This window comes from Acomys russatus, chromosome 6 (genome assembly GCF_903995435.1).
Source record: "Acomys russatus chromosome 6, mAcoRus1.1, whole genome shotgun sequence".
NCBI classification, from domain to species: Eukaryota; Metazoa; Chordata; class Mammalia; order Rodentia; family Muridae; genus Acomys; species Acomys russatus.
The window spans coordinates 18,195,098-18,214,356 of NC_067142.1; the positions used below are offsets into that span (position 1 = coordinate 18,195,098).

Below are 19,259 nucleotides of genomic sequence, written 5' to 3' on the forward strand. Positions count from 1 at the left end.
GGTAAGTTTTCAGTTCTCTTGGGTAAGAGTTCAATAACAGGGCCATTTTCTAAGCCCACTGTTGGTTTGTTTATCATGTTGAGGAGATTTGCCTGCAGGTGCATCTGTGCACCACATGTGTGCCTGGTGCTCTGGCAGGCTAGAAGAGGGCATTAGCGCCCCTGGAACTGGATTATAGATGGCTGCGAGCTGCCACGTGGGTGCTGGGCATTGAGCTGGGTCCTCTGGAAGAGCAGCAAGTGCTCTGAGCCATCTCTCCAATCCCCACTCCAGTTTTAGTTTTTAAAAGAAAACTGCAGAACTAATTTCCAGAGTTGTCGGTGCTGTTTCATGGCGTGCACTCGCAAAGGGTTTCTGTGGCGTAGGCATTACAGCAGTGAGAAGTGACGAGCAGGCTGCAGGGTGTTAGTGCACAAGTCTGCTTCCCAGAACCCACAGCAGGAAGCTGTCAGCTGTCTGTAAATGTCACTTCAGGGGACCCAGCATCCTTTTCTGGAGTGCACACAGATAGACATGCATATAAACGAAAGCAAAAGCAGACTTCAAAGAAAAGCGACAAACTTGAAGTTGCCCAGCAGAGCAGTGTGTTGTCAGATGCCCTGCAGCCAGCCACCTTATTCCCAGCAGCATTAAAGGAATGTCTGAAGGCCCCTCTAGAGATGACCCTGTCCCCTCCTCCCCCCCACAACTGTTTGGCAGAGCAGGAAGTGTGACCTGACACAGCAGGGCTAGGGTCTGAGGCAAGCAGGACAGCAAGGCACAGGCCAGTGAAGGCCTGAGCTCTGCAAATGGGCTGTGGGGTGCTTTGAGTAGAATGGAGGGAACCCTGGTGTGAGGGGCTAATCACACCTTGGGGGGCCGTGAGGGAAGAGCAGGTGTGGGTGTTGGCATCCTTCTTCCCTTTGTTCTCACTCATGCCTTCTGATTTCAGCTCTGGGGCCCAGACTCTAACACTAAGCAAGATCGTGCCACATATATGTAACTTACTGGGAGATCCCAACAGCCAGGTGAGTGCAAGTCGTGCAGCCTGCAGCCTGCGAAGGCACATCTGGTAGGTCTGTGTGAGAGGCGGGTGGGTGGTGCTTATCTCTGTGGACCTCTAACTGTGATTTAAGAATTTTAGCTCACCACTGGCATTTATAAATTATCACAGCAAATGTAGTGTTAATTCAGCCTTCCTGTACGTTGTACTGAGAAATCATAGCGATTTCTGGGTATAGAATCATACTTTATAGTCTATCAGTGGGCTGGGGAGATGGCTGAGTACTTGTTCTTACAGAAGAGTGGGGTTCAATTCCCAGCACCTTCATAGTGGCTCACAACCATCCATAACACTGGTGCGTAGACAGACATATGAGCAAAACACCCATGCACATAAAATCCAAAAAACTAAAAGCAAACGAACAAAACAAAAAACCAGAAATGGCCACAGCAGTTTTTCAGAAAGATTTCAGCGCTCTGCTGTCACTTCTCACCCTCAGGCCTCTGGCCCTGTTTCTGCAGAAGTCCCTTAGAGAAGTCTCACCTTGCCATCCTAGGACCCTGTGCTCTGTGCTGGGGGGGTCACACCAGCATCTCCCTCCTCAGAAGCTCAGATCCCATGTAGATTTGGAGGGGTACCGGCAGTGAAGGTGTTAACATTTAGAAATGGGAAAGTGATCTTCTTGTGCCCTTTAAAGCTATTCAGATGAGTCTCAGAGTTCATCTGCCTCTTCCCAGGTTTTCTCTCTTGACATTTGCCGCCAGGGGATGCTCCCTTAGCAGACACAGGCGCCCAGCCCCAGAGCTGCCCTGAGCTGTGTGTTGGGGGAGGGGGATCAGGGACAAGTACGAGCATCTCTCTAGGGCTTTTGTCAAGGTTCTCCTTGTTTTGGAGTAACTCGGACTAAGTGTCACATGATCAGCGCAGTCCCACATCCTGAACACACTGACTCACTTGTTCTCATGTTTGCTATTAGAGACAGGATGAGTATCAGTTTGAAGATATACTTGGGCCGACAAAAAAAGCCTAGAGTAAAGCCATGTTGGCCTTGCACAGCTGGCCCTGGTGCACACTTGGGTCCGTGCATGTTGATGACAAAGCGGATGGCTATCTTATGTTAGGAACACTTACTGCTCCTGCAGTGAACCCCAGTTCAGGTCCCAGCACTCACATGACCACTCACAACTGTCTATAACTCCAGGTCTTGGTGTTCTGGTGCTCTTTTCTGATCTCAGGGTTTCAAGTACATACAAAGTGCACATAATATACATGCAAGGCAAAACAATAATATACATGTAAAAACTATAAAAGATGAAAAGCAACAGAGTGAAACTTTTTTTTTTTGGAGACAGGGTTTCTCTGTGTAGTTTTGGCTGTCCTGGACTCACTTTGTAGACCAGGCTGGCCTCGAACTCACAGCGATCCACCAGCTTCTGCCTTTCGAGTGCTGGGATTCAGTTTGGCCGGGCATGGTGGCACATGCCTTTAATCCCAACAATTTTTTAAAAATAAAATGTGAAATTGTCTTAACAAACTGATTTGTTGTTGTTGTTTGTTTTTGAAGACAGGGTTTCTCTGTGCAGCCTTGGCTGTCTTAGACTCACTTTGTGGACCAGACTGGCCTCAAACACACAGAGATCTGCCTGCCTCTGCCTCTCAAGTGCTGGGCATGCACCAACACGCCCGGCCAAACTGAATCTTAATGGCCACGTTTTGTATCTGTAGGCGCTCGTACCTTATGGGCCACTTTCAGCATGGCCTGTTGTGGTGGTTTGAGCCAGAGGCCTTAAATAAGAAAATTCTTATGACTTTTTTATGCTTTTACCTCTATTACCCATCTACAGTTAGCTCTCTGGCAGATTGACTGTACATCCGTTGTGCCTCACACATTTCCAGACGTGTGTTTGTTTTCTGAACCTTTGGAAATGGCATGCATGCAGACATAATATTTTTACTCTGGACAGTTCAGTGCAATAGCAAACACGTTTTTTTCAAGATAAGTGTAAGTGTACAGAAGACACGTGTAGGTGGAAGGACAACTTGGGGGAGGCAGCTTTTCCTTCTGCATGGATCTGGGGATGAAACTCCTCAGGCTTGGTAGCAATCCACTCTACCTGCTGAGCTACTTCAATGGCTCCACATGCCGTTTTTATAGTAAAGAAATTTAGCACCAATACATTGATATTTAATGTCTACTCCATAATGAAGTTTCTCGAAGTGAACACATCCGTCCCGTCCCTTACTCCGTACGTCACTGCTTGTGCAGTGGTCCTTTGTCTGGCCAGCTGATGTACTTGTAGCCCACGAGGGGCGCAGGTGCCTCAAGCCTTGCACTACTGAGTCGTACTTGGATCCTGACACCTGCTGCACTTTATTGGGACCTGGTGAGGTCCGGCTCCTCTGAGCACTTACTTGACTCCTCCCTCCCTCCACCTTCTCTATGTATGTGTGTAGGTGCAAATGCCGGGCGGTGTGGGTGGGTGGGCGCATGTGGAAGCCAGAGGACAACTGTGATACTCCCACGTTCTTCAGGCACTGTCCACCTGGGTTTTTTGAGATAGTCTCACGGTTGTAGAATTCCATGTGTAGGCGCCACTGGATGATCATTGAGCCCCAGGGTCCATCTGTCTCTGCTTTCCCAGTGCTGGGATTATAAGTGTGTACCACCTGGAGAGGGGTCCCCTGGGTCCTGGTGCCTACAGGGCCAGCTTTTCCCCAACATCCCCGCTCCTACCTTCTGCTGTGATCTTTGGTATCAGACAGTGTTGGTCACATCCTGCCTTCTGTTAAAAGTAGCATCTGTGTGTGATGTTTCTTCTTTTTAGCATTTTAAGCTCCTTAAATATGGACCCTTATAGCAGGTTACTGCTCATTTTTGCTTGTTTAATCCCCTTACACATGAAGCTGATGCTTTACATAATCTATTTATACAATGTCTTAGTTACTAGAGATACTGTAACCAAGGAAACTTACATACGGAAGAGTTTTTTTTTTTTTTTTACAGGGATTCCGGGTCAAAAGGTTAGAGTCAGTGACCATCATGGCAGCATGCAGGCAGGCAAGCATGGCGCTAGAGCAGGAGCTGAGAGCTCACATGTTGTCCACAAGGCAGAGAGAGCAGGGTGGCAGGGGCAGGAGGGAGGCGAGTGAGAGCGCTAACTGGACTGGTGTAGGCTTTGAGAGCCTACCCACAGTGGCACACCTCCTTTTATGTGGCCATACCTCTCACTCCTTCCCAAACAGTTCAGCCGACTGGAGGCCATGCTCACTCAAACCACCGCATAGCTAATGCTGTGCTTGTAGCATTGTTCATTGCTCTTTATTGGAAAGTCTGGTTTCCTGACTTCATGCTGAAGAGTGGGGAGGGCTTGCAGCTCTGTCTAAAGAGCTGGGGACTTTCTCTATTATTTGGGATCATTTTATAGGCTGAAAACCCCCAACCGTGCCCTTGCTTAGTGTGGTGTGTACAGGGATGCGTACATGGTTGTGCTGGTGATAAGTTGGGGGGCATTTAGTCTGTTGGGCTTTACCAGGACGAGCTGGGGATGACATGAAGCACTGGTAAGCTTTCTTCTTTTATGCCTAGGTTCGAGATGCAGCAATAAACAGTCTGGTGGAGATCTATAGACATGTAGGCGAACGTGTGAGGGCAGACCTCAGTAAAAAAGGCCTGCCACAGTCTCGGTAAGTGCTCACTTCCTCCTTTTTCCACTTAAAAATTTTTTTTTTTAGTGTATTTATTTGTATCTATGTATGTGAGTCCTTGTGCTATGTTGTTTTTGGAGGTGAGAGGACAACTTGCAGGGGTTAGTTCTTTCCATGTGAGCCTGAGAATTGAACTCAAGTCGTTAGACTTGACGGAAAGCCCCTTTACCTGCTGAGTCATTTCACTGGCCCTTAAAATGATTATTTTATTTTATTTATTTAAATTGTAAAATACTTGTTTAACATTAAGCATATGTGTTGTGTGTGTCTGGGGTACTTTTCCTACATCCCTTCTCTTGCTCCTTTTCAGGCTTCACATTGGTCCATGCTCTTTTTTTTTTTCCCCCCTTTTTTTTGAGACAGGGTAATAATAGCCTTGGCTGACCTGGAATAGCTTTATAGACCAGGATGGCCTCAAACTCACAGCGATCTGCCTGCCTCTGCCTCCTGAGTGCTGGGATTAAAGGCGTGCACCACCACGCCTGACTCATGCTCCTATTTTTGATGTTGTAATTTTACTCAAAGAATCCACAATTATGAAGCTTAAGACCCTCTCTACATCAGACACCAGTGGAAGCTTTTTTATCTTAGTCTCTCAAAAATAAAACACTGGGCTGGGGCACGACTCAGGAACGTGCTGCCTTGTAAGCTCGAGGCCCTGTGTTTGAGCCTCACATCTCACTTAGAAAAGTTGGGTGAGGGGGCGGGTGCTTGTAGTCTCAGTACTGGGGAGGAGGGAAGGAAATCCCTGGGCCCCCTCATCAGCCATGTAGGTGAGCTGAAGGGCTCTAGGCCAGTGGGACTGTCTCAAAAAGCAAGGTGCTTGGCACCTGAGCAATGGCACCCAAGGTTAACCTGGCTTTCACAGTACCTGCCCTCCCTACACAGACACACATACACACATATACATACATACATGCACACACACACGCACACACACACACACACACACACACACACACACACACACACACACACGGTGGGAGGTGGAATATGAGAATTTGGAGTGAGTCTTGCAAACTGTCCAATCCCACACCCAGTGACATGCATCCTCCAAGGCCACACTTTGTGATACATCTCAAACAGTTCCACCATCGGGCATCAAACATTCAAATACTTGAGTCTCTAGGGGCCATTCTCATTAAACCACCATGTTCTACTCCCTGGGCCCCACAGGCTTGTAGCCATAACATGATGCAAAATGCATTTAATCCAACTTCAAAAGTCCCCATAGTCTTTCACAGGCCCAGTGTAGTTTTAAAGTCCAAAGTGTTTCTTAAGACTAAAGACAATCTCTCAGTTGTAACCCCCATATAAACCAAATGGTACTCACACACTTCTATCATATAATGACACAGAACATATACATTACTATTACATTAGGGAGGGAGAGAGGGCATAGTGAGGAAATGCTAGACCAAAGCAAGACAGAAAACCCAGAGGGCAAACTGTGACATTTGTATGTTTTTTTAAAAGATTTATTTATTATTATGTATACAGTGCTCTGCCTGTATGTACACCTGCAGGACAGAAGAGGGCATCAGATCACATTATAGGTGGTTGTGAGGCACCATGTGGTTGCTGGGAATTGAACTCGGGACCTTTGGAAGAACAGCCATTGCTCTTAACCTCTGAGCCATCTCTCCAGCCGCTTGTACGTTTTCTTCTGATGTCAGAAGGCTTAGATGTCTCTTCCAGCTTGTCTGACTGCAGCTGGTGTCTCGCTCAGTCTGTTTCTACCCTCTGTGTGCAGCTCTCCTTGGCAGATACCCATGGCTCTGGCATCTCCAGCATCTTGAGGTTTCCATGTAACCCGTGCTTCACATCACAGCATCATACAGGGGCCTCTCCCGGCCTCCATGTAGGGATCGACTGCCCAGGCCTGGCCTCAGCAGCATTCCTTAGCCACCACTGATGGTTCCACAACCCTTTATTCCTGCATCCTTTGTGACTCTAATGCATGTGGCCAAAGCTGTGAAGTTCTGCTGCCTGCTTGAGATGGACCTGGGCCCCTCCTCGAATTACATTTGCATAAACTTTGATTTGTTGCTGCTCTTTAGGAACAGCTAATTCCTTAGACACACCCCCCCCCCCCCGCCCGCCCCCAACAAGTTTCAGGATCAGCTAGTGGAGGGGGATGTCCTCTCCCCTTGAGGACATCACACCCTTCATTCCAGTTCTCCTTTCAGCACCAACCAAGGCTCCAGCATTACATTTCCTGGTGCTCTTTTTCTCTGCAGACTGTGTGGTTTGCGATCATCATCGTCATCATCGTCGTCGTCGTCGTCGTCGTCGTCGTCGTCGTCGTTTCCCACTTGCTCTTTTTCATTGTAGATCTACGTAAGAGTGATCACTAACACTTGTTGTGTTGTAACCACACAACAGAGTCAACATTAGGCCATCCTGTAATCTCTGTTAACAAAATCAGTTCAGAACTCTTCAGTTTAGCTTCAGGCAGATTCTTAGGACAGGGACACAAAGCACATTCTTTGCCAAAGTACACAAGGATTGTCTCTAACTAATATCGTCTAAAACATTTTGAGCTGTGCCTCCATAGTCCATATTGTTCTTAGCACTGCGGTCCTCCGAGCTCCTACTACGATGACTGGCCCATTAAGCTCTGCTTACAGCATTCACCCATTTTCCTAGTCTAGAGTCCCACAGTCTTCCACAGTCCTCCAAAAAACACATGGTCAAGCCTGTCACAGCACTAACCCACTCCAACTTCTGTCTTAGTTACTTTTTTATTGCTGTTACAAAACACCATGAATGTCTTAAGAGTTTCTATTGTTGTGAAAAGACACCATCACCATGGCAACTGTTAACAAGGAAAACATTTAATTGGGGCTGGCTTACTGTTTTCAGAGGTTTAGTCCACTACCACCATAGCAGGAAGCATGGCGGCACACAGGCAGACATGTGCTGGAGAAGGAGCTGAGAGTGCAAGCAGCTGGAAGAGGGTGACAGTGGGCCTGGCTTGAGCACTTGGAACCTCAAAGCCCACTATACTTCCTCCAACAAGGCCACCCCTACTGCGGCAAGGCCATACGGCCTAACTGTGCCACTGCCTATGTACCTGTGGGGTCCATTTCTATTTAAACCACCACAATGAGCAAGGCAACTTATAAAAGAAAGCACTTCATTGGGGCTCACGGGTTCAGAGGCTTCTGGTCTGTGACCATAGCTGGGGAAGCATGGCAGCAGGCAGGAGGCAAGGTGCTGGAGCCGAGAGCTCACTTTAATGGAAGTGGCATGGGCTTTTGAAATTGCAAAGCCCATCCTTAGTGACACTCCTCCTCCAAGGCCATGCTTTCTAATCCTTTCCAAACACTTCCATTAACTGGGGACCAAGTATTCAAATATGAGCCCATAAGGGCCATTCTTATTCAGAACACTGCAATGCCTCACGTTTTTCAAAGGTACTGGTATTGAACCATTCACACCCATATCATTTTGTTGCTTTATGTCTTGTGTACACCCAGCACCTAGTGCAGTGACCAAAGCCGGTCTGAATACCTGCCTATCCATAACAGGCATCCTCAAAGGCTAGTTTTCAGTTCTGCAGTGACATTTCCAACGCAAAGAACTGGTGCAAGAGAAATGGCACCTTAGGTGTCTCAGGGTTTCCATGGCAAAACACCATGACCAAAAAGCAAGTTGGGGAGGAAAGAGTTTATTCAGCTTACACTTCACCAAAAGAAGTGAGGGCAGGACCTCAGACAGAGCAGGATCCTGGAGGCAGGAGCTGACGCAGAGGCCACACAGGGGTGCTGCTCACTGGCTTGCTCTTCAAGGCCTGCTCAGCCTGCTCTCTTCTAGAACCCAGGACCACCAGCCCAGGCCTGGCACCACCCACATGGGCTGGGCCCTCCCCGTGGATCACTAATTGAGAGACTGCCTTACAGCTGGATCTCACAGAGGCATTTCTTCTCTGGTGACTCTGGCTTCTGTCAAGTTGACACACAAAACCAGCCAGTACACTAGGCCCAAGAAAACTTGATCTAGAAATGGCTCATTATAGATAGAATAAAAATATGTAATATAACAACTGGCTTTCTAAAATGTTGATGATCCTAGATGGGCACAGCTGTCCCAAGCCTGTCCCTGTGTCCCTGTGTCCCTGTGTCCCTAGACCGGGACAGAGACTAAAACTGACTTTTGAAAGATCACACAGTATTAAGAGTCAGAGCCAAGACTTACTTGTTTGGACTTGGCTGCTTGGTTTTCTCTGCTCTGTTTCCTGGAAGAGTTTCCAGGGTCCTGTGCATTAGGGCTGTGGCACACTGTGCTGACACAGAATATAGGAGCCATTTGTCTTGGTGTGAGTTGGACACATGTGACCAAAGGGCTGCTGTGAACAGGTGAGTGGAGCCTAACTCCATGACCCTGTAGTGTACATGAGATAATTAGATGGAATAAGAGGGCTTTGATTTTGTGATTGTTGTTGTTACATTTATTTTGGATGTCTGATGGTGGGGTGTGTGTCATGGCACACATGAGGTAGTCAGAAGACAGCTCTGGAATAGACTTGTTTTTCCACCTTTATGTGGGATCTGTGGAATCAAGCTGAGGCTAATGGCTTACACTTGTGTTTGTGGTGTCATGTCTCTATGTAGGGCTCATATGTGTGTGGGTGCAGGTGCACTTGTATGTGTTGTCAGGATTGCTGTTGCTGTGTGACACACCAGGAGCAAAGCAGCTTGGGGGAGGGGAAGGGCTTATTTGGCGTCCACTTCCAAATCAGTGCTCTTCATTGAAGGAAGTCAGGACAGGAGCGCAAACACTGCTGGACCATGGAGGCAGGAGCTGATGCACAGGCCACGAGCAGATGCTGCTTACTAGCTTGCTCTTCGTTGCTTACTCTTCTTACAGAGCTTTGGACCTCCACCCTGGGGGTGGTACCACCCCCGAATGGCCTGGGCCCTCCCCCATCAATCACTAATTAAGAAAATGATTGTCTTAGAGTTTGGGTTCTATTGCTGTGAAGAGACACCATGACCATGGCGACTCTTATAAAGGACAACATGTCATTGGGGCTGACTTACAGTTTCAGAGGTTCAGTCCATCATCATCATGGCGGGAAGCATGGCAGCACGCAGGCAGACATGGTGCTGGAGAAGGAGCTGAGAGTTCTACATCTGGATTGGCAGGCAACAGGAAGAAAATGCCATATTGAGTGTGGCTTGAGCGTCATAGCCCATCTCCCTAGTGACACTTCCTCCACAGTTACACCTTCTCAAACAAGGCCACACCTCCTAATAGTGCCACTCCCTATGGACCTATGGGGTCCATTTTATTCACCCTACCACAGTGCCCTGAAGCTGGATCTAATGGAAGAATTTTTTCAGCTGACTCTGCTCCCTTCAGATGACTCTTGCGTGTGTCAGGTTGGCATGGAGTAGCCAGCATACATGTGGAGTCCCTGGTTGCTGTCAGCGATCATCCTCAGTCATTCTTCCACTTCATTTATTGAAGTAAAGTCTCTCACTCAAACTCAGAGCTTGACCTAGGGACCCCTAGTCTCTGCCTTCTGAGAGTGGAATTAGAGGTGGGTCAGCTCGCCTACCCAGCATGCACCTGGTTCTGGGGACCTGAACTCTGGTCCTCCTGCTTAAAGGGAAAACACTTCATCCACAACATCATCTCCTCACATGACTTTGGTTTTCCCCTTAGTCTCTTCCATCCTTCAGGTTGGGATGAATTTGTTTGTTTGTTCTGAGGCAGGGTGTCACTGTGTTGCCCTGGCTGTCCAAAAATGCATTATGTAGACTAGGCTGGCTTCTGATTCTGTAGTGCTGGGAGTAAAGGCATGGACTACCATGCCTGGCCCAGGTTGAGATTTTGAAGGCATGCTTATTTCCTTTAAACACACACGCACACACAATTTACTTCACTGTGTGTATGAGAGAGAAAGCGAGGGTGGTGGAGGTAGACTGATAAGATGTGACGTATGTGCACACATGCTACAACATGCATGTGGTATGCAGAGGACAGATTGTGTGAGTTGGCTGTCTTTGTCCACCATATCGGTTCTGGGACTCAAGCTCAGGTCATTGGCAGCAGGCACCTTTACTGGCTGAGCATCTCACAGGCCCAGTGTGTGCATTTTCTTCTCTCCTCATGCTAGACTCTTTGCTACCCTTGTTCAGGAGGGGAGGCTCAAGCTGAGTGAGAGAAGCTCTTAGTGTTTGGAAGAAGTTTGTTGACTGAGTGTCTCAGGATTTGTTTCAAAGGAATGACTTAAAATTTATATTTTAGAGCTTGGTGTGGTGGCACATGCATTTAATCCCAGCACTCGGGAGGTGGATCGCTGTAAGTTCCTGGCCAGCCTGATCTACAAACTGAGTCCAGGACAGCCAAGGCTACATAGAGAGACACTGTCTTGAAAAAAAAAATTTAGATTCAGGAAAACTAGAGGGAAAATAATAGTGATTTGTCAAATTAATAAATTAATTTCTTCTTGAGGATAGTGAGATTTTAATCCAATGCTGTGGGCATGGGTAACTGTTGAGGCATACCCCAAGCCACATGAAATTTTTTAAAATTGAGATCTCAAGATTTGAAAAACAAAATTATTCAATAGTTTCAGAGAGTGTGAGGTTACACATCAACCTGACACAACCTGGAGTGCCATGGGAAGAGGCTGCCCACATTGGGCTGGCCTGTGACTGTGTCTGTCGGGGGGGGGGGGTTGGTTTGTTTTGTTTTTTAAGTTAATGTAGGGCAGCACAACCCCCTGTTGGGGGTCACTGTTCCTTATGCATGGGTATCCTGAACTCTCTAAGACGAGAGAAGCCAGGCTGAGCACCGCCAAACAAGTGAGCATGCATTCATTCCTCTCTGTGGGTGTGATGTGACTGCTCTGAAGTCCTGCTGCCCTGACTTCCCTGCCGTGATGGACTGGAACCTGGAATTATAAGCTGGAATAAACCCAAGCGTCTTATTACCACCATAGAAGTGAAACTAGGATAGAGGGCAGCCAGTATGTATTCAGTAGGTTTAAACTTGGAAATCACCTACTTATATTTGGGCCAATTGATGGTTTCCATGAGAGGCCTCTTAAGTGGCTGTGTTTGAAGCTAGCAAGGGAAAGTCAGTGCTTCCGTGCCTATGGAGTGCTCTGTTGGTGTTTAGCCGCCCACAGCCAGGTTGCAGGTCTCTCAAGTATAACCAGGAGCCATGATGGGGGCACTGCTGAGCCACGAATGAGGGAGTTAGGGCACCCTGTCTGGGAGAATTGCAAGTGAAGACACAGGTGCCAGGAGCAGTGGCTGGCCTTTGAGTGTTCTCCTGCCTGGTTGTTGAGGCCAGAGGGCGTGGCTAAGGGGACCACAATGCAGAGACCTCACCTTTAGGAAAGATCCTACAATGCTGTTTTCACAAGTGCCATTTGTAGCTGGGACTCTTCTCAAGAATGTAAGTAATATTCACCTTCTTCCAGAAACATCAGAGACAGCCAGCTGAGAGGGAGACCTCTGCCCTAACTTGTACACTTGCTGGCATGTTCCTGTCATGGCAGAGGGTGTGGCTGTGACACAATAAAGTGGTACCCAAGTCAGGGCGCACCCTGGCAACCTGTGCAGAGAGCCTATTTATGGGCTCGCCCAGCCATCTAAGATCTTTGTTGTTTTAAAAGGGAAGGTGATGGAACCATCTTAAGAATTGACGTTAAGGCATCTTTCTGGATCTTTAGTAACCGCTGGATTGGAGTGTAGGTGATGGTATTACTCATGTCTGGCCCTGTGGTGACAGTTGGACTTGTATTTCAGTTTCCTCTTTGATTTGTGGGTAGTGGTGGTCTGGAGTAAACTTGGAGAGGATTCTGAAGGTGTGTCTGGACCTGGGAGCTTTGAAAAGATTCTTGATCTTTCTCCTGTGGGATGGGAGGAGAAATACTGTTTTGCCAGTAGTCTTCTTGGCTCGCCTAATGCCTAGACTTGAAACTCCAGAGGGAAACAACCTTCCCATTCCAACATCTAGTTAGCTTTGTGCGAGGCATGTAATGGATACTCAGTCCTTGTTGCATGAACTAGTTGAATCAACTAAGAGCAGAATGTGTGAAATATCTAGTGTTCCAGAGAGATGCCAGAGACATGGCCAGCTCTTGGGTGGCCTGATGTGCCTCTCCCGGGTGACCCTGTGCATTGTTAACCAAGAAAACATGGAGCTCCCATCTCAGCCTCCAGGGAGTCTTCTTTCTGGCTAAAACAAGACTTATGTGTGGTGTGGTGAGCCCTCACAGGTGGGATGGGAGGGCAAGAAAGCACCAGCGACTAGCCCGATCCCAGAAGCAGTGGCAGCTGTGTGACACAGATCCTCTTTCTCACAGCAGAGAGTGCAGAGCTGCTTGCCTGGGACGCCTCTGCGCCTTTGCTTTAGGCACTGTCACACTGCACGTCTTCTCTCTTAGTTTTGGTGTCAGCTAGAATGGAATGTTTTGACCCATCAGCAGTTTTGCTTTCATTTAAATGCTAGGGTGAGATACTCTGTTATTAGAAGTGCCATGTAGACTTCTCAAGCCGAAGCATGCTAAGTCACAACATTTGTTTTTAGAAGGAGTTATTTATAACATTTGGAATTAAGTACAAGTCAGGGAAAGCCTATAGTGTGAAAGTAGTGCATTATGAAAAGCTTTATCCAAAGTAACTGGCAGCCTGCTTCCAAAGAAGCAGGAGAAATAGAAAATCTTTAGACAAATTTTAAAAATATTTTCCAGTGTGTGTGTGTGTGTGTGTGTGTGTGTGTGAGACATCAGGTGTCCCCTCTATCATTTTAACTTTATTCCCTTTGAGATAGGTTCTCTCACTGAACCTGAACCTAGGTGGAGGCCGGTGAGACCCAGCATCCTCCTGTTTCCCACCCCTCACAAGTGTTAGGGTTACAACTGTGTGCAAACAGTTTTTAACATTGGTACTGGGGATTTGAACTCTGGTCCTCATGCTTGTACAACAAGTACTGTTACCTGCGGAGCTAGTACTTCACCCCAAGTGTGGTCTTTTAGACTGAGTCCTTAACCCCATGATGGATCCATTCTAGTTGTCCAATACTGTTGGATGTTTTCTGTTACTGAGGAGCCTAGAGGAGACTGTTCTTGCTAAGTGTTTTTTTAATCATTGTTCATTTTTGGGCGTGGGCTGATGGTCAGTTTTAATTGTCAACTTGACACAATTGTGAATCACCTGAGCATCCCAAGGAGAGCCTGTCTACACTGGCTTGGTCTGTGAACATGTCTGAGGGGATTGCTTTGATCCTGTTGCCTGAAATGGGAAAACCTACCCGCTGTGGGCAGCATGGCTCCCCTTGAGTTTGGGGCTTTCTGCAAGTGTGAGCCTTCATTCCCTCTCCTCCACTTGTGGGTGTGACCAGCTGCTCCAAGCTGACTCCTGCCAACTTGGCTCCCTACAGTGGTGGACTGTCCCTGGGACGTGAGCCCATACAGACCCTTTCTCCCTCGGTTGCTTCTGTCAGGGTGTTTTATCACAGCAACAGAAATAACACTGAGGTGTCAGGGCAGCTGACTTCATCGTGTTTGGGAATCATAAACAGTGATGATTGATATTCCATATATATTTTTTGTTTTCAAACAGGTTGAATGTCATTTTTACAAAGTTCGATGAAGTCCAAAAGTCTGGAAATATGATACAGTCTGCAAATGGTGAGTGGGAAAGCGGTGTCCATTCCTGCACTTCTCAGTGTCATGGCAACAGCGCCTTTGGTATTTCTGAACAGAATCTAGATGTTTCAGTAAGGTTGTCAAGGTCTTAAAGGTTGGGTTTGCGTCATCTCCTCCTTTAGACCCTGCAGTGAATCCATCAGGTGGTTTGTTCTGCTCCTCAACCCACCCACCTGCTGGTGCAGACATAGTGATACATCACCTGCTGATTCTTCATCTGTCCTGGCAACAGGGACACCTGTGAGTGGCTCCTCTTCTCTCTCTTGTACATAGCTTGTGCTCATTTAGCATACAGAGTAATCCTGCTAGAACACACACCCATCTCACACCCAGAGCCGGGCTGGTGATGTGGCCTACATCACCTTCTTTCTGAAAGTTCTCCCTGCTCCTGCCACATTGGCCAACCTGTTAAGTTAGAAACATTTGAGCACCTGTGCTTAGGCCCCTCTCCCCCTTCCTGAAACCCTAGCCACCTGGTATCATTCTGGCCCTCTTCCTCTGATGTATAGAGAGTGATCCATAACAGCTCTATCTTCTGCTGTTAATGAGTGAGCTTATTAATTGTACAGCAAGCCAAGTAAAAGAATAAATAGCAGGTAATAGATAAACATCACCAGATCAGGTCCTCAAAACATCCAGCCAAAGCCTACTAGCATGGCAGCCATCTGGAGTAGAGTTCCAGGCAGAGCACAGTGTCCTCCTGGCTGAGGCTTCCAGGTGAAAGAACAAGTAGCAGCAGATGGGATGACGTCATCACATCAGGTGCTCACAATGTCCTGTAGAAACTGGCTGGGGAAGTGGAAGCCATCAGCTGCAGTTCCCAACAGAACTTTCTCTCCATGGCTGAGCTTCCCACAGCTGAGCTTCCGGCTCCTCTTCTCCACTGTAGGCACTCCTGGATTGTGGGGCAAGCCATGATCTAGAAACAGCTTACCTTCTGTTTTCAGGGGTGCAGTGGTTTACTTTGGACTCTTGCGCTGTTCTCTTTCTGTCCTGTCACATTGTCAGTGGGACCAGCCTAACCCCAGCAAAGGGGTCTTGGGAGACACTTGGCATAAGCATGCGTGGGCCTGAAATTGGGGTGCCGGCCTCACTTCCGGAGACAACTTCTCAGTGAGCTCGGATAGCACATGACGATTTAGCAATATAATGCCCCCTCACACACTCCGATTGCCAAACTAGAGGCCACCCAGGGCACTGTGGTCAGGGGCTCCCAGAGACTCTCTGTACTGTGCCCTCCCCACCCCGCCCCTGTCTGACACTTCTTAGCAGTTTCACTATAAAGTACTTGCTACCTTAGGAGGGTAGGGTCTTCACTGTAGTCCCTTGACTTCTATGTCCTTTGTTCCCCCTGAGCATACCTCCGTCCCTCACGAGACTCCCTGCCAGTGCGAGCTATGTGGTAACTATGGCAAGGGCTGTGCTATGTGAATTGTGGCTCATGTGTTGTCAGCCTGGGTGTTCAGAGGTGAGGCTTTGGGGAAATGGCCTGATGATCATGTCTCTAACTTCTTGACTGGCTTGATCCCCTGGAAGATTCATAGTTTGATGCCACTGCTGGGAGGTGGTAGTAACTAGGAGATTGGGCCTGACTGAAGGAAGTACGTCACTGGGGCGTGCACCTTTTACCTGGCCATGTCGGCCCCCTCTCTGCTTCTTTGCCACCATCTTTACTTCGCTGTGCTCTCCCTACCATGATGCTTTGCTCTCACCACAGGTCAAGGTCAGCCACCCAGCTGTGCACTGTGCTTTCCAAACCCAGAGCTGAGCCACATCTTTCCTCTTTTAAACTCCCTTGCAGCTCATGGTGCTTGCTTATTATTCTGGCCCTTGAGAGGCCAACGCTGGGCAGCTTTGCCTAGTTCATCTTAACTCTTTACCACTAAATACAATGTTAGTTGTAGAGTTTAAAAAAAATCAACAGAAAAAATTTATTGGAGTCTGGAGAGACAGCCAAGGGGTGAGAGCTTTGCCTGAATAACCAGGTTCCATTCTATGAACCCATTTGGTAGCTCACACCTGTTTGTGACTCGAATTTCAGGGATCGGATGTCCTCTTGTGGCTTCTGAAGGCACTGTATGGCTGTAGTGCACAGGCAGACATTGCCTGGAGCACATGCTTGCTCTGTCTCTGTCTCTGTCTCTGTGTCTCTGTCTCTGTGTCTGTGTCTCTGTGTTTCTCTCTCTCTCTCTCTCTTTCTCTCTCTCTCTCTCTCTCTCTCTCTCTCTCTCACACACACACACACACACACACACACACACACACACACACAAGGCACGGCCTCAGCTATCTCTAAAATAGTGTCTTTTCAGTGACCTGTGTCGTTCAGATTCCTGACTTGGAATTATTCCAGCCCGTAGTCAGTGTTAGGACATGATAAGTGCTGTTCAGTGAGTGGTGACTGGAGTGTGAATGCACATGCTCCCCCAAAAGGAAGTGTAGCTATGTTAGGGAGCAGCCTAGCAGGTAATTGAAATGTGTAAATACCTTTCTGTGTGTTCTCTCTTGTCACTCTTTAGTTTTGCAGCCTAGGGCAAGCAAGAACATTCTTGGAAGTGTCTGCTTGCTGTTTGCTCGTCTGCAAAGTGAAGCACCAAGGGAAGCTTTGCAGACTAGTGAGATGATGGATAGCACCCTTAGCTCAGTGCCCAGATGGAGCTGCACCCTAAATGACTGTCTCCCTCTCTCTCCCTCCCTCCCTCTCTCCCTCCTTCCTTCCTTCCCTCCTTTCTTCCTTCCTTCCTTCCATCCACATAAAAAGAATACCATTTGAAAGAAAATTCATAAGCCAGGCATGGTGGGACACACCTTTAATCCAATCACTTGGGAGGCAGAAGCAGGCGGACCTCTGTGAGTTCGAGGCCAGCCTGGTCTACAAAGTGAGTCCAGGACAGCCAAAGCTTTCCAGGAAACCCTGTCTTGAAAAAACAAAAGAAAAGGGAAGGAGAGAGGAGGAGGGAGGGAGAAAATTCACGGTTGCAGAGATGGCTCAGTTAAGAGCATTCACTGCTTTTCTGAAAGGCCTGCATTCAATTTCCAGCATCCACATGGCAGCTCACACCTGTCTGATGCCGTCTTCTGGTGTGCAGATGTACATGCAGACAAAATATCCATACACATAAATAAATACAAAAGAAAAGAAAGTAAATTTGCACTTGTGATTTTAAAAAAAGGATTTCTAGTTGTTGGAATATGCATTAATCTGCCCCCAAAGCACTGTTTTTGTTTATGTGGAGTTTAACCTGCCCAGGCCTAGGAGGAGGAGAGGCTCCCTTTTCAGTCCAGGGGCTGCTGTAGGGTAGCATCATGGATTCAGGACACTATTGACAATGTTTAGTCCTTCTCTGCTAAAGCAGCAAGGTATCAACCTCTGCTTCTGCAAGAATCCAGAATTAGGATTTTATCTGTTACTACTCCAGCTTCCGTTTCTGAAGGTTTGAAATCATTTGACAGAACAGTAGACAGGCAGTAATGCAGACATACTGAAATGCAGTGTCAAATTTATTTAGATTTGGTTTTCAAGGGAGCTGGCAGACTCTTTACCTGCCAGTGTTGCAGTGGCTTTAGGTCCCCAGTGGTAACCTGCAGGACGCACTAACACCCGAGGACCAGTTACAGTTGTACAGCAGCCAAGTGGCCTCGTTTCAGCATTGTTGGTAGAGACGTGAGAAATAATGCCAATTCTTTTACACAGCATGCCAGCAGCAATTTCACAGTAGTTATTGGTATTTCCAATTAGCTGCCTCATATTTGCCCTCTGCCTGGGATCTGCTGGCAGCTGTCACCCATCATCACACAGCCGGTGTGTTCCTTATCTTGAGCAAGTAAGTCACTGTGCTGGAATCCAGTAGTTTGTTGGGTACTTTGTTCTGTGTGACAGCTACTGCACTGTCTCTTCCCTGACAGCTACTGATACAAAGTGACCTTGTTTATCACTCTAAAAGTGTGTGCTCCATGGTAGAGTCAGCTCTCTGGCAGTGGTACCATGAGTTGGTTCTCTCATTGCACCATATGAGTCCTGGCATCGAACTCAAATTGTCACTTTCAACCACTGAACCATTTGCTCATTTTTATTATTTTAAATATCTATCTATCTATCTATCTATCTATCCATCCATCTATCTAATACCTATTGTTTTTCAAGTCAGGGTTTCTCTGTGTAGTCCTGGCTGTCCTGGAACTCACTCTGTAGACCAGGCTGGCCTCAAAGTTACAGAGATCCCCCTGTCTCTGCTTCTCGAGTGCTGGGATATCAGGAGTGTGCAAGCAGCACTCAGCCCCTTTGCTCTTTGCTCATTTTTAATAACTGTGCTATTTTAAGTCTTTGTGATTGAACTGTCCAGATTCTTTTTAGACTTCTGGATTCTAAGGCTCTTAGCATGGAACTCGTCTGTAGATCCCATCTGCCGGCTGTTCTCTCTCCTTTATGTCCCAGTGTATGAAATTTAACATTTTTGATGAAGTTTAATCTTTTTTTTCCTTCAGTTTTGTTACTTATGAACAATGATTCTATTTTCACTCAGAAGCTGAAGCTCTAAATTAGTACTAACTTGGACAAGCTTTTTGTTAAAAGATTAATTATTTAACTTTTCATACATGTATTTGGTACATTGTGATCACATTTACCCCCATTAAACTTTACTCCTTCTCCACTGGCCTTGTCTTCTTCCTGTCTAGCCCCCTTCTACTCACAAGTCGTTATTGTTGTTGTTGTTGTTGTTATTATTATTATTATTATTATTATTATTGTACAGGCATTGAAAATATTATCATAAACACATTTTTATAAAACCTAGTGTTAAGGGTAATACATTTAAGGGAGAGATAAGGCTCAGCTTGGGTTGTATTTCTTGACATGCTTAAAATTATATTCTGTGAAACCAATGGGCTTCATTCTTT

The 19,259-nt window shown here is 47.1% G+C and overlaps 1 protein-coding gene across 19 annotated transcripts in view; it reads left to right on the forward strand.

Annotated features, from left to right (window-relative positions):
• The window catches only part of Clasp1 (cytoplasmic linker associated protein 1), a 219,367-nt gene that overhangs the window by 79,667 nt on the left and 120,441 nt on the right, over positions 1 to 19,259 (forward strand). For all 19 annotated transcript variants that reach the window (XM_051147231.1, XM_051147234.1, XM_051147236.1 and 16 more), the window contains exons 6-8: positions 932 to 1,007; positions 4,569 to 4,666; positions 14,275 to 14,342. In XM_051147231.1, coding sequence (XP_051003188.1) covers positions 932 to 1,007; positions 4,569 to 4,666; positions 14,275 to 14,342 — 242 coding nt within the window. The remainder of the gene's footprint in view (positions 1 to 931; positions 1,008 to 4,568; positions 4,667 to 14,274; positions 14,343 to 19,259) is intronic.